At 37.4% G+C, this 14,245-nt stretch overlaps 1 protein-coding gene across 1 annotated transcript in view; it reads left to right on the top strand.

Moving 5' to 3' along the window:
* Positions 1-14,245, top strand: part of EXOC2 (exocyst complex component 2) — a 274,184-nt gene that overhangs the window by 132,463 nt on the left and 127,476 nt on the right. The window contains exon 14 of the mRNA XM_044917676.1: positions 5,675-5,799. Within this exon, the coding sequence (XP_044773611.1) occupies positions 5,675-5,799 (125 nt within the window). The remainder of the gene's footprint in view (positions 1-5,674; positions 5,800-14,245) is intronic.

Genomic DNA, 14,245 nt, shown 5'->3' with positions numbered 1-14,245 from the left:
TGGAGTGCAGCCCACCTGAGTTTTTAAACAATACTTCCTTCTTTTAATTAGTAGGAAATTATGGCAGGTCTAAAAACCCTCCACCTCACTCCTTAAGTAATTTACTACCATCAGTTGACATGCTAACAGGCTTAAATCAATTAGAATTATTGAGTCTTGACTTTAAATGAGTTATATCATCTTGAACAGTTCAAATTTATCCTGCCTAGGTTTTGCCAAACTTCTTGGATCTATTTTATGAGATTCTGGAAATTTTCATCAAATTTAGAAAATTTTGGGCCTTAGTTTTCTCAGGTATTTTTCTGTTCTATTTCCTTTTCTGGGACTTCAATTACATGTATGGTAGGCCAATAGATTATCTCACAGATCACTGAGGCTCTTTCCCTGTTCCTCCTCCCCTCCAGTTTTTCCACTCTGCTTCATTATAGAGTCAATTGCTATGCCTTCAACTTCTCTGATCTTTTATCTGCAGTGTCTAACCTGGAAATTCCAGATACTGTATTTTTCATCTCTAGAAATTCCTCTTGGTTCTTACAAATATCTTACCTTCCTGCCCTCATTATTTTCATGTTTTCCTTTAAATATTTGAACATTGTCCTTATTGGTTAATTCGGGCATCTCTGTAATTTCTGGATTTGTTACTACTGACAATTTTTCTCTTGGTTTCTGGTTATTGTTCATATTTCCCTGCTCATCATGTGAATGTTCAGTGTTGAGTATCTGAGTTCTGTTGTCTTCCTTTAAGGAATGCTAGACTGTTTTATCAGTTCCTTACAGGTAAGTTTGAGCCGTTCAAGGCTTTTGCTAGTTTGCTAGAGCAGGTCTTGAGTAGCCTTCATTCTAGGGATACTTTAGCCCGACCACTGACACATGATCTTTTGGGTCTGTACTGAGTGGCCCAGGTAATTGATGAGGACTGTTCCCTCTGGCTGTTCAGAGCTAGAAGGTCTCCCTGCCCTGTATTATTTCTCGGAACTGTTTACCTTACAATTCCCTGGTTGTTCTTTGCCTGGCTTTGTGAAGTTTGACTCCATATATGCAGACCTAGTTCTCAGCAAAGACTTAGGAGGACTCTTACACAGATTTTTGGAGCTTTTCTTCTATGTAGGTTCCTTCTGGAACTCTTTCCTACATTTTCTAGTCACCTCCACCTCCTTTCCAGCTCAGAAAGGCCATTGAGCTTTGTTTAGGTTATGCTTCCTTTTGTCTGTGTTGTCTAGAAATTGTCTGTAGACAGAGAGCCATGGCAATTGTGGGCTCATCATACATTTCCCTTCCCTTGGGAATCAGTCCTATGCTGCCTATTGTCTGGTGTCTGAAATAGTTTATATTATCTACCTCCTGCCCCCAATTTTCTAGTTGTTTATAACTGGAGGTTGAATCTAATCTTTATTACTCCAGTATGGCTGGAAGTAGAAGTAAAATACATGTTTAATTTCCTTAAAATTATTACTTGAAACTGAAACATTGAGGAAGATTGCTTATAGTAAATAGTTCTTTTCATCAGTCTTAGGAAATAACTCTTGAAGTTATTCTGTAACTGATAATAGCATATGGGAATTTAACTAAGACATGTTGAATTCAGTAAGAAGATAAAACCCAAAATCATTTTCAAATAATGATCAGAATTTGGATGAAGTAGATGTAGAAGGAATGGGTAAATAGGACTCTCATTACATACATATATACATAGGTATAAAGAATCCATTAGTAATAAAAAGATCAAATAAAACATGAGACTAAAAATTATTCCCTGTCACTGGGCAGGAGGCTGCAGGGACCTGTCTGTTTTCCAAGAACCTTGATGATTGAGTGCCAGCACATTAAGGAATTGCAGAACTCTCAGCTCAGTATGATTATCTGGTACTATTATTTAGCTGCACTATTACCACTCTGTACTATAGTGAACTTAGACAAAGTAATTTTACCAATTACTCTGTCATAAAAAGATTCAGCTGAAGAAATCTTTTTGGAAGCCTTATGGGATTGTTTTGTAATGTTTTTATTTATATTTGTCCAACTGTTTTTCCTATCATAAAATCACTTCAATTAGAATACTTATTAATTAATGGATTTAACAAGAGAGAAGCTGAGTAATTTCTGTTTATTTTGTGTTTTTTTAAAATGAAATTTTCCGGGCGCCTGGGTGGCTCAGTTGGTTAAAATGAAATTTTCCTTTACATTGGTGAAAAGGCAATGTTCCTTATTTTTCTTTGGAGTGGAGGCGATGCCCCATGACAGACTGATCCTTGAGACCTACTGCTCTCTCTATATAGAATATCTGTATCTATGTAGAATACATGGATATGCAATAAGCCAGGCCACTCAAAGTGCTTGTCCAGCATCAGATCCAGCAGAGACTTGGTTCATCATAGGGTGTTTTCACTTTGATTTCCCAGCAAAAAAGCTTTGCAAAGAATATATAAGATAAGGATATTAGAAGAGTTTCTCACAATAGGGTTATATAAATAGTTGTAAATAGAGCTGCATGGAGGAGCTCAGACCTTTGAAACACTAATTTAGGGGAAGAGGTCATGTATGAGTCTACTTGCTACCACATGAGGCAGGTCTTCCAGTGCTTCAGTTTTTAGATTTTCTTGTCCTATTTCTTACTTTGTCGTTGGCCCATCATACACTGGGCTGTGGCCTATGCTATGTGTAGGGTACTGTATGCCATTTGGAAAACAGTGCTTACCTGTATGTGGTTTGTCTGTTTTAGCTCTGTCTCCAGATGAAAAATACCTCTAATCTCATTAGACTCTTGTCACATTATCATTAGGACTCCTTTCATTGATTGTTCGATTGTAGGCTCTGTAAAGGCAGAGACCTTCCCTGTTCATTCAGTATTAGTGGTGAGCATATTAGACAGATATTAAGGTATAGCCATAGGATTAGCACACAGTGGACACTTAATAAATATTGGCCAAATAGACAAGTACAGTTTACAGTGTACCCTTAAATAAAGAACCGTGCCTTTCACATATGTGACAACTGAATTTAAAGCTTTCTCCCACAACTCATAGACAAAGGGCTAATATACCTAATAGGTAAAGAGGTCTATAGTGCACAGATTGGAAGTCTGAATGCTCTTAAGTATATGAAGGTAGGCACTCAACCTCACTTACAATAAAAATTTAAAAGACCATGTAACACCACAGTGAGATACCAGTTGGCAGAATCCCCGGATTTTTACTGTTTGGAATTTTGTGTGTTTGGTTTGTTCATTGGTGAGATTATAAGGAAGCTTCTGTGTGTTTATGTGTGTTGCTGGTGGGTATGTAAAGAATCCCCATGGAGGTCAATTTAATAATACTTACTAAAAGTCTATGTACTCTTGGACCCAGCAGTTCTTTTTCTGAGAATTTATTCTACACTGATACTTGTACGTGTGCTGAATGTGGTAGGCACAGTTATTGATTAAAGCACTTATTTTATTTTATTTATTTTTTAAATTTATTTTAAAGCACTAATTTTAACTACAAAACATTGAAAACAGTCTTGTCCATTATAAAGGGATTTTTTAAAAATTATGATACATACAAAATATGAACTACAGTTGGCCCTTGAACTGCACTGGTTTGAACTGTGCAGGTCTACTTATGCGTGGATTTTGTTCAATAAATATATTAGAAAGTTTTTTGGAGATCTGCGACAATTTGAAAAAATTCTCAGATGAACCATGTAGCCTAGAAATACTGAAAAAATTAGAAAGGTATTGTTGTAAGAGTACAATATATAATACATATATAAAATATGTATTAATCGAATGCATTATATAATTTGTAGGTTTCCTGGTCAACAGTAAGCTATTAGTAGTTCAGTTTTGGGGGAGTCAGAAGTTATTCATGGATTTTTGACTGTGCAGGGGGTCATTGTTCCTAACCTGTATTGTTCAAGGGTCAGTTGTACTGTGTAACTGTGGGGAAAAAACTATTTTATGTACGAATAGGGAAAAACTTCAGGATCCATTATTAAATGAGAAAAGGCCCAAGTGTCAAAATGGTGTGTTTAATATGCTTTCATTTGTGTGAAAGAACATTTGGGTGGGGAGAGAATATGTATTTATATTTGCTTGTGTATATAAAAGACATGTTAGAAAGAATAACAAGCAACTGATAACAGCAGTTTCTTTTTTTTTTTTTAAGATTTTATTTATTTATTTGAGAGAGAATGAGAGAGAGAGCACATGAGAGGGGGGAGGGTCAGAGGGAGGAACAGACTCCCTGCTGAGCAGGGAGCCCAATGCGGGACTCGATCCTGGGACTCCAGGACCATGACCTGAGCCGAAGGCAGTGGCTTAACCAACTGAGCCACCCAGGCGCCCAGATAACAGCAGTTTCTTATGGCTGCAGCTGGGAGCTAGGCAAATGGGGAATGTAGGTGGGATGTAGATTTTGTTCTATATACCTTTTAAGTTTTCTAACCATATGTTGTTTTAAAATAAATAAAATCCACCCTTCCCCACTAGAATAACAACAGTAATAATAGCAACAGAACTTTTTGCCTAGGAATATTTTGAAAGGAAGTTGGTAGTTGATGAAGGAGTTAATGCAAGTTCCCTTATCTGACCTTTCTTGGAAGTTGCTGAATAGAAGTTGGAAGTTGACCCCAGAGGTTCTCCTGATCATTGCTGTGAATTGGACAGTAGGAATACCTCTGCCCTGCTCCTGCTGGAGGCTGTGTAACAGAACAGCAGAGCTGGGAAGCAGGGCATGGAGGAAGGAGGAAACAGGAAAGAATGTGATAAAGAAGAAGGGAAGAAATTGGAAGTGATTAATGCTCACTGAATTACTAATTTGTTTTTATTCCTATGAACTTATTCCTATAAGACTTTATTTCCCACTTACAGTAATTGTATTAAATGATATGTAATCCAAGAGGCTTCAATATTTTTATTTTTTCTTAAATTTCTTTGTTATGGGAAGAGTTATTCATTATACGATTATACTTGAATATGTTCCTTTATGATAACTTGAGTCATCATTGAACTTTCAAGTGCGTATATAGTGGCATTTCTAACTGGTTGATATTTGCCTTCAATTTAAGGCTAATTGGCCTTGCCCTGTTTTTGCCTTACTTTGCTGTTTGAAGACATGACTTTTGAAGAGAAGTAGAACATCCTGAAGACAAGGTTGAAAACCCAAAATATGGGCGGCTGGGTGGCTCGGTCGGTTGAGCAACTGCCTTCGGCTCAGGTCATGATCCCAGGGTCCTGGGATCGAGTCCCGCATCGGGCTCCCTGCTCTGCGTGGAGCCTGCTTCTCCCTCTCCCACTCCCCCTGCTTGTGTTCCCTCTCTCGCTGTGTCTCTCTCTGTCAAATAAATAAATAAAATCTTAAAAAAAAAAAAATTAAAAAAAAAATTAGAAAACCCAAAATATGCTCCTTGCTTCTCCTTCTGTGTCCTCCTGACCAGTCTGCCACTCCCCCATCTGCCACGCCCCTTTGAGAACAGCGGGGTATTTATTCTCTGTGTATTCTTAAAGTGTATTCTCCATGCTGGCAGTCTTTAGTAATGTGATGTGGAAAAGGAAATACTGGTCTATCAGCAAATTAAAGCTCTACAGCCAAAGTGGGACAAAGTGTGACACATTTTTAGGTGGGGGAGCAGTAATATATTCAACCGATTTTTATTCTTGATTCAAAGTATATTCATAGTATTTTCCCCCCCTTAGCATGGAGATACAAAACTCCTCACCGGGTGGCATTTGTTGAAAAGTTGACCAAGCTTGTTTTAAGTCAGCTGCCTAACTTCTGGAAACTCTGGATTTCATATGTTAATGGAAGCCTTTTCAGTGAGGTATGTATACAAATTTGACTGTAGATGTAGCTAAGTCATTGTGTATTCTAGTCATAAAAATTTTAGATTTTGAAGTGACTTTTTTAAAACTTCGGAGGCCCAAAGCCCAAATTACCCATGTAATTATGGAATTTCCTAGTTGGAAAGGATTTAAAGATCTCGTTTTCTAGTCCCCTGTGATCAGCCTGTAGAAGTTGTTATAAGCAGTTACATTTTCACAAGTAGCACATTCATTTGGTGTTTTAATCATAGAAATTATGAACAGAAAGTAATGACTGATTTTTGTAACTCAGACTCATCACTCTAGTGTCTCACTTCAAGTGCCCCACGAAAGGCCCCCAGATCCTGGAGTATAGACTCTAATGCCCTTTGCCTTGAGCTGCGGAGGAGCTTCCCACCTGTAACGTGGAGAAGACCTCTCTGGTTTTGTGTCTCTCTGGAGAACTCTTTACAGCTCTGGGAGATGGGAGAGATAGAAATCTTCCTGATGGTGAAAGCTATTTCCTGCACTTGCCAAAATAGAAAGTGGATATGGAAAAGGGCTAACTGGTTTTGGTTTTTTGCACAAAAGCACACCTTTGTGGTTCAAGACCTTTCTTGCTTCGCAGAAAGTGGTTGGGTGTCCAGGGGTCCATCCAGTCTCTCTTGATCCATGGACGTTTATTCATGCTACTTTTAAAAGAAATATAATTGTCCTCTGGAATTGATATTTTTCCTTTGTGTATTTAATTCTTATTTGCCCACTTTCTCTTTTCTTTTAAACCTAGTAGATTCCTAAATCCTTGTTCATATGAGTGGTTAGTATTCTAAACCATAAAATTTACGTAGTGTAAGAAAAATGGAAAAACTATAGTGCATGAAAAAAATGGTTACTACATAAAAATCAATTTCTTATTCATGAGTTATCACGGTATTTTTCTTCCTTTTCAGCAGTGTATCAGTTACTGTACATTATAAGTAAACACTAAAATATTATAGTAACACATAATATATGTCTTAGGTCCTTTTTGTATTACTTGGTTATACAGAAACGCTATTGAGAAGTTAACTATACAGAGAAAGTCAGTCTTCCACAAAATAGATGTAGAGTTTGGTTGGCCTTCATAAATGCAAAGTTGATTGTTGCTACTGAGAATGAGAATGATTCATTTTTTTTCTCCTACAGATTTTTATTTAAATTCCAGTTACTTAACATACAGTGTAATATTGGTTTCTGGTGTAGAATTTAGTGATTCATCATTACATACAACACCTGGTGCTCAACTCCTTAATCCCATCACCTATTTAACCCCCACCCCCGCCTCCAGTAACCATCAATTTGTTCTCTATAATTAAGAGTCTGTTTCTGGATTGACCTTTCTTCCCCCCCCCCCCCCCGCCTTGTTCATTTGTTTTAAAAATTCCACGTTTGAGTGAAGCCATATGCTATTTGTCTTTCTCTGACTGACTTATTTTACTTAACATAATACTCCCTAGATCCATCCACATGCTTGCAAATGGCAAGATTTAATTGCTTTTTTTGACTAATATTCCACATCTTCTTTTTTGTTTGTTTCAAATTTTTATTTAAATTCTAGTTAGCTAATATATAGTGTCATATTGGTTTTAGGAGTGGAATGTAGTGATTCATCACTTACATACAACACCCAGTGCTCATCACAACAGCAGCCTTCCTTAATACCCATCACCCATTTAGCCCATCCCCGGCCCACCTCCCCTCCAGTTGACCCTCAGTTTGTTCTCTCTACTCGCTTATAGTTTGTCTCCCTCTTTTTTTTTCTTCCCTTCCTCTATATTCATCTGTTTTCTTTCTTAAATTCCACATATGAGTGAAATCATATGGTATTTGTCTTTGACTGACTTATTTTGCTTGCATAATACACCCTAGCTCCATCCACGTTGTTGCAAATGGCAAGATTTCCTTCTTTTTGGTGACTAAGTAATATTCCATTGTCTATAAATACACTACATCTTCTTTATCCATTCATCAGTTGATGGACATAGTTTGCTATTGTTGATAATACTGCTGTAACCATCACAATGCAGGTGCCCCTTCAAATCAGTATGTTTGTATCCATTGGGTAAATACCTAGTAGTGGAACTGGTGGGTCATAGGTAGTTCTGTTTTTAACTTTTTGAGGAAACTTCATATTGTTTTCCAGAGTAGTTGCACCAGTTTGCATTCCCACCAACAGTGCAAGAGGGTTCCCCTTTCTCTGCATCCTCATCAATACCTTTTGTTGCCTGTGTTGTCAATTTTAGCCATTCTGACAGGTGTGAGATGGTATCTCATTGTGTCTTTGATTTGCATTTCCTTGATGATGAGTGATGTTGAGCATCTTTTCATGTGTCTGTGAGCCATCTGTATGTATTCTTTGGAAAAATGTCTATTCATGTCTTCTGCCCATTTTTTAAATGGATTATTAATTTTTGGGGGGGGGGTGCTGAATTTTATAAGTGCTTTGTATATTTTGGATAGTAACTCTTTATCAGATATATCATTTGCAAATATCTTCTCCATTTCCATAGGTTGCCTTTTAGTTTTGTTGATTGTTTCCTTCACTGTGCAGAAGCTTGTTATCTAAGTGTTTTATAGTTTTTAGAGCATAGATCCTTTACCTCTTTGGGTAGGTTTATTCCTAAGTATCTTATGGTTTTTAGTACAATTATAAATGGGATTGATTCCTTGATTTCTCTTTTTGCTACTTCATTATTGGTGTATAGGAATGCAACAGACTTCTGTGTATTTTGTATCCTGCAATTTTACTGAGTTAATATATCAGTTCTAGCAAGTTTTTGGTGGTCTTTTGGGTTTTCTCTATAGAGTATCCTGTCACCTGCAGATAACGAATGTTTGACTTCTTCCTTACCAATTTAGATGCCTTTTATTTCTTTTTATTGTCTGATTGCTGAGGCTAGGACTTCCAGTACTATGTTAAGTAACAGTAGTGAGAGTGGATATCCCTGTCTTGTTCCTGACCATAGAGGAAAAGCTCTCAGTTTTTCCCCATTGAGGATTATATTAGCAGTGGGTTTTCCATATATGGCCTTTATAATGTTGAGGTATGTTCCTTCTAAACCTATTTTTTTTAGGGCTTTTATCATGAATGGATGTTGTACTTTGTCAAATGCTTTTTCTGCATCTATTGAAAGGATCATATGGTTCTTATCCTTTTTTTTATTAATGTGGTTTATCACATTGATTGATTTGTGAATATTGAACCAGCTTACAGCCTAGGAATAAATCCCACTTGATCGTGGTGAAGGATTCTTTTAATGTATTGTTGGATTCAATTTGCTAGTATTTTGTTTAGAATTTTTGTATCCATGTTCATTAGGGATTTTGGCCTGTAATTCTCTCTCTCTCTTTTTTTTAAAGATTTTATTTCTTTGACAGAGAGAGAGAGAGCACGTGAGCACAAGCAGGGGGAGCAGCAGGCAGAGGGAGAGCAGGCTCCCGCTGAGCAAGGAGCCCAATGCAGTACTCGATCCCAGGACCGTGGGATCATGACCTGAGCCAAAGGCAGCCATTTAACTGAGCCACCCAGGCGTCCTGTACTGCTCTTTTTTAGTGGAGTATTTATCTGGCTCTGGAATCAGGGTAATGCTGGCCTCTTAGAATGAGTTTTGAAGTTTTCCTTCCATTTCTATTTTCTGGAATAATTTGAGAAGAATAGGTATTAATTGGTGTTAAATATTTGGTAGAATTCCACTGGGAAGCTATCTGGCCCTGGACTTTTGTTTGTTGGGAGATTTTTCATTACTGATTCAATTTCTTTGCTGGTTATCCGTCTGTTCAAGTATTCTCTTTCTTCCTATTTCAGTTTCGGTACTTTATATGTTTCTAGGAATTTATCAATTTCTTCTAAGTTGTCCGATTTGTTGACATATAATTTTTCATAATGCTCTCTTACAATTGTTTGTATTTCTTGGTGTTATTTCTCCTCTCTCATTTGTGATTTTATTTATGGGTCCTTTCTCTTTTCTTTTTGATAGGTCTGGCTAGGGGTTTATCAATTTTATTAATTTTTTCAAAGAACCAGCTCCCAGTTTCATTAATCTATTCTGTTGTTTTTTAGTCTCTATATCATTTATTTCTGCTATAATCTTTATTATTTCCCTTTTTCTGCTGGCTTTCGGCTTCATTTGTTTTCTTTTTCTAGCTCCTTCAGGTGTAAAATTAAGTTGTTTATTTTAGGCTTTTCTTGCTTCTTGAGGTAGCCCTGTACTGTCATTCACTTCTCTCTTAGGACCACTTTTGCTGCATCCCAAAGGTTATGGACCCTTGTGTTTTCATTTCTGTTGGTTTCCATGTATTTTTTAAATTTCTAATTTGATTTCCTGGTTGACCCATTCATTCTTTAGTAGTATGTTATTTAACCACCATGTATTTGTGGTCTTTCCAAATTTTTTTCTTGTGGTTGACTTCAAGTTTCATGGTGTTGTGGTCTGAAAATATGCATGGTATGATCTCACATTTTTTGTACTTGTTGAGGCCTGATTTGTGACCTAGTATGTAATCTGTTCTGGAGAATGCCCCAAGTGTACTTGAGAAAAATGTATATTCTGTTGCTTTAGGATGGAAAGTTCTGAATGTATCTGTTAAGTCCATCTGGTCCAGTGTGTCTTTCAAAGCCATTGCTTCCTTTTGATTTTCTGCTTAGATGATCTATCCATTGATGTAAATGGGGTGTTAACATCCCCTACTATTATTGTACTATTATTGTATCCCCTACTATTATTGTATTATTGTCTTATTATGGTGTCCATTAGCCCTTTTTATCCTGATGAAGTCCCGATAGTTCATTTTTGCCTTTGTTTCCCTTGTCTTTGGAGATGTGTCTAGCAAGAAGTTCTGCAGCTGAGATAAAAGATGTTGCTGCCTGTGTTCTCCTCTAGCATTTTGATGGATTCCTGTCTCACATTTAGATCTTTCATCCATTTTGATTTTATTTTAGTGTATGGTGTAAGAAAGTGGTCCAGTTTCATTCTTCTGCACGTGGCTGTCCAGTTTTCTCAACCCCATTGTATATTGTATTAACATAAAGAGTTCCTTTATGGTTGCTATTGTTTTATGTATTTGGGTGCTCCCATGTTGGGCATATAAATTTTTACAGTTGTTAGATCTTGTTGGATAGACCTCTTTATTATGAAATAGTGCCCTTCTTCATCCCTTATTACAGTGTTTAGTTTAAAATCTAGTATATCTGATATAAGTATGTCTGCTCAGGCTTTCTTTCTTTTGGTGTCCATTAGCCTGATAAATGCTTTTCCATCCCCTCATTTTTTCTCTTCTTTTCTTTTCTTTCTTTTCTCTTTCTTTCTTTCTCTCTCTTTCCTTCCTTCCTTCCTTCCTTGTTTCAGAGGTAAAATTTAGTGATTTATCAGTTGCATATAACACCCAGTGCTCATTACATCAAGTGCCCTTCTTAATGCCCATCACTGAGTTGTCCCTTCCCCCCACCCACCTCGACTCCAACAACCCTCAGTTTGTTTCCTAGAATGTCTCTTATCGTTTGCCTCCCTCTAAATTTTCATCTTATTTTCCTTCCTTTCCCCTATATTCATGTTTTATTTCTTAAATTCCACATATGAGTGAAATCATATGGTATTTGCTGTTCTCTGACTGACTTATTTCACTTAGCATAATACCCTCTAGTTGCATCCATGTTGTTGCAAATGGCAAGATTTCATTCTTTTTGATGGCTGAGTAATATTCCATTTTATATATGTACCACATCTTTTTAATCTATTCATCTGGCGATGGACATATGGGCTCTTTCCATATTTTGGCTGTTGTGCATATTGCTGCTATAAACATTGGGATGCAGGTGCCCCTTTGGATAAATACCTAGTAGTGTAATTGCTGGGTCGTAGGGTTGTTTTGTTTTTAACTTTTTGAGGAACCTCCATACTGTTTTCCAGAGTGGCTGCACCAGTTTTCATTCCCACCAACAGTGTAAGAGGGTTCCCCTTTTTCCAAATCCTCGCCAACATCTGTCATTTCCTGACTTGTTAATTTTAGCCATTCTGACTGGTGTGAGGTGGTATCTCATCGTGGTTTTGATTTGTATTTGCCTGATGCTGAGTGATATTGAACATTTTTTTCATGTGTCTGTTGGCCATTTTATATGTCTTCTTTGGAGAGATGTCTATTCATGTCTTCTGCCCATTCCTTCAGTGGATTTTTTGGTTTTTTGGGTGTTGAGTTTGATAAGTTCTTAATAGATTTTGGATACTAGCCCTTTATCTGACAAGACATTTGCAAATATCTTCTCCCATTCTGTAGGTTGCCTTTCAGTTTTGTTGACTGTTTCCTTTGCTGTGCAAAAGCTTTTTATCCTGATGAAGTCCCAATAGTTCATTTTTGCCTTTGTTTTCCTTGCCTTTGGAGATGTGTCTAGCAAGAAGTTCCTGCAGCTGAGATAAAAGATGTTGCTGCCTGTGTTCTCCTCTAGGATTTTGACGGATTCCTGTCTCACATTTAGGTCTTTCATCCATTTTGAGTTTATTTTAGTGCATGGTGTAAGAAAGTGGTCCAGTTTCATTCTTCTGCATGTGGCTGTCCAATTTTCCCAACACCATTTGTTGAAGAGACTGTCCTTTTTCCCCTTGGATATTCTTTCCTGCTTTGTCAAAGATTAGTTGACCATAGAGTTGAGGTTCTGTTTCTGGGTTCTCTGTTGTGTTCCATTGATTTTTGTGTCTGTTTTTGTGCCATTAACATACTGTCTTGATAATGACAGCTTTGTAATACAGCTTGACATTGTGATGCCTCTAGCTTTGGTTTTCATTTTCAACATTTTTAACATTCCTCTGGCTACTCGGGGTCTTTTCTGGTTCCATACAAATTTTAGGATTGTTTGTTCCAGCTCTGTGAAAAATGTCAATGGTATTTTGATAGGGATTGCATTGAATGTGTAGATTGCTCTGGGTAGCATAGACATTTTAACAATATTTATTCTACCAACCCCTGAGCATGTAATGCTTTTCCATTTCTTTGTGTCTTCCTCAATTTCATAAGTGTTCTGTAGATTTTAGAGAACAGATCCTTTACCTCTTTAGTTAAGTTTAGTCCTAGGTATCTTACGGTTTTTGGTGCAATTATAAATGGGATCAATTCCTTGATTTCTCTTTCTTCTGCTTCATTGTTAGTGTATGCATATGTGTACAATATGCAACTGTACAATAATGCAACTGGTTTCTGTGCATTGATTTTATATCCTGCGACTTTGCTGAATTTTTTTATCATTTATAGCAATTTTTGGGTGTAGTCTTTGGGGTTTTCTGCGTAGAGTATCATGTCGTCTGCAAAGAGTGAGAGTTTGACTTCTTTGCTGATTTGGGTGCCTTTTATTTCTTTTTGTTGTCTGATAGCTGAGGCTAGGACTTCCAGTACTACGGTGAACAACAGTGATGAGAGTGGACATTCCTGTCATGTTCCTGATCTTAGGGCAATAGCTCTCAGTTTTCCCCTGTTGTGGATGATATTCACTGTGGGTTTTTCTTTTTCTTTTTTTTTTTTAAGATTTATTTATTTATTTTTTATTTATTAGAGAGAGAGAGATAGTAAGAGAGAGCATGAGCAGAAGGGGAAGAGGGAGAAACAGGCTCCCCGCTGAACAAGGAGCCCAACATGGGGCTTGATCCCAGGACCCTGGGATTATGACATAAGCCGAAGGCAGACACTTAACTGACTGAGCCACCCAGGCGCCCCTCGCTGTGGGTTTTTTGTGTCTTTTATGATATTGAGTTGTGTTCCTTCTATCCCTACACTGCAGAGAGTTTTTGTCAAGAAAGGATGATGTATTTTGTCAAATGCTTTTTCTGCATCTATTTTTTTTTTTTTTTTTTTTTTTTTTAAAGATTTTTATTTATTTGACAGAGAGAGACACAGCGAGAGAGGGAACACAAGCGGGGGGAGCGGGAGAGGGAGAAGCAGGCTTCCCACGGAGCAGGGAGCCCGATGCGGGGCTCGATCCCAGGACCCTGGGATCATGACCTGGGCCGAAGGCAGACGCTTAACGACTGAGCCACCCAGGCGCCCTTTCTGCATCTATTGAGAGGATCATATGGTTCTTGTCCTTTCTTTTATTAATGTGGTGTATCACCTTAGTTGATTTGCGAACATTGAACCACCGTTGTAGCTCATGAATAAATCCAACTTGGTCGTGGTGAATAATCCTTTTAATTTACTGTTGGTTCCTATCAGCTAGTATCTTGTTGAGAATTTTGGAATCTATATTCATCAGGGATATTGGTCTGTAATTCTCCTTTGTCTGGTTTTGGGATCAGTGTAATGCTGGCCTCATAGAATAAATGTGGGAGTTTTCCTTCCATTTCTATTTTTTGAAACAGTTTCAGAAGAATAGGTATTAATTCTTTTAAAGTTTGATAGAATTCCACTGACCATCCCCTCACTTTCAATCGCAGGTGTCATTGGGTC

This window comes from Neomonachus schauinslandi, chromosome 8, assembly GCF_002201575.2.
Source record: "Neomonachus schauinslandi chromosome 8, ASM220157v2, whole genome shotgun sequence".
Lineage (NCBI taxonomy): Eukaryota > Metazoa > Chordata > Mammalia > Carnivora > Phocidae > Neomonachus > Neomonachus schauinslandi.
The sequence above is the reverse complement of the archived record's forward strand: the minus strand, read 5'-3'. Positions and strand labels throughout refer to the sequence as shown.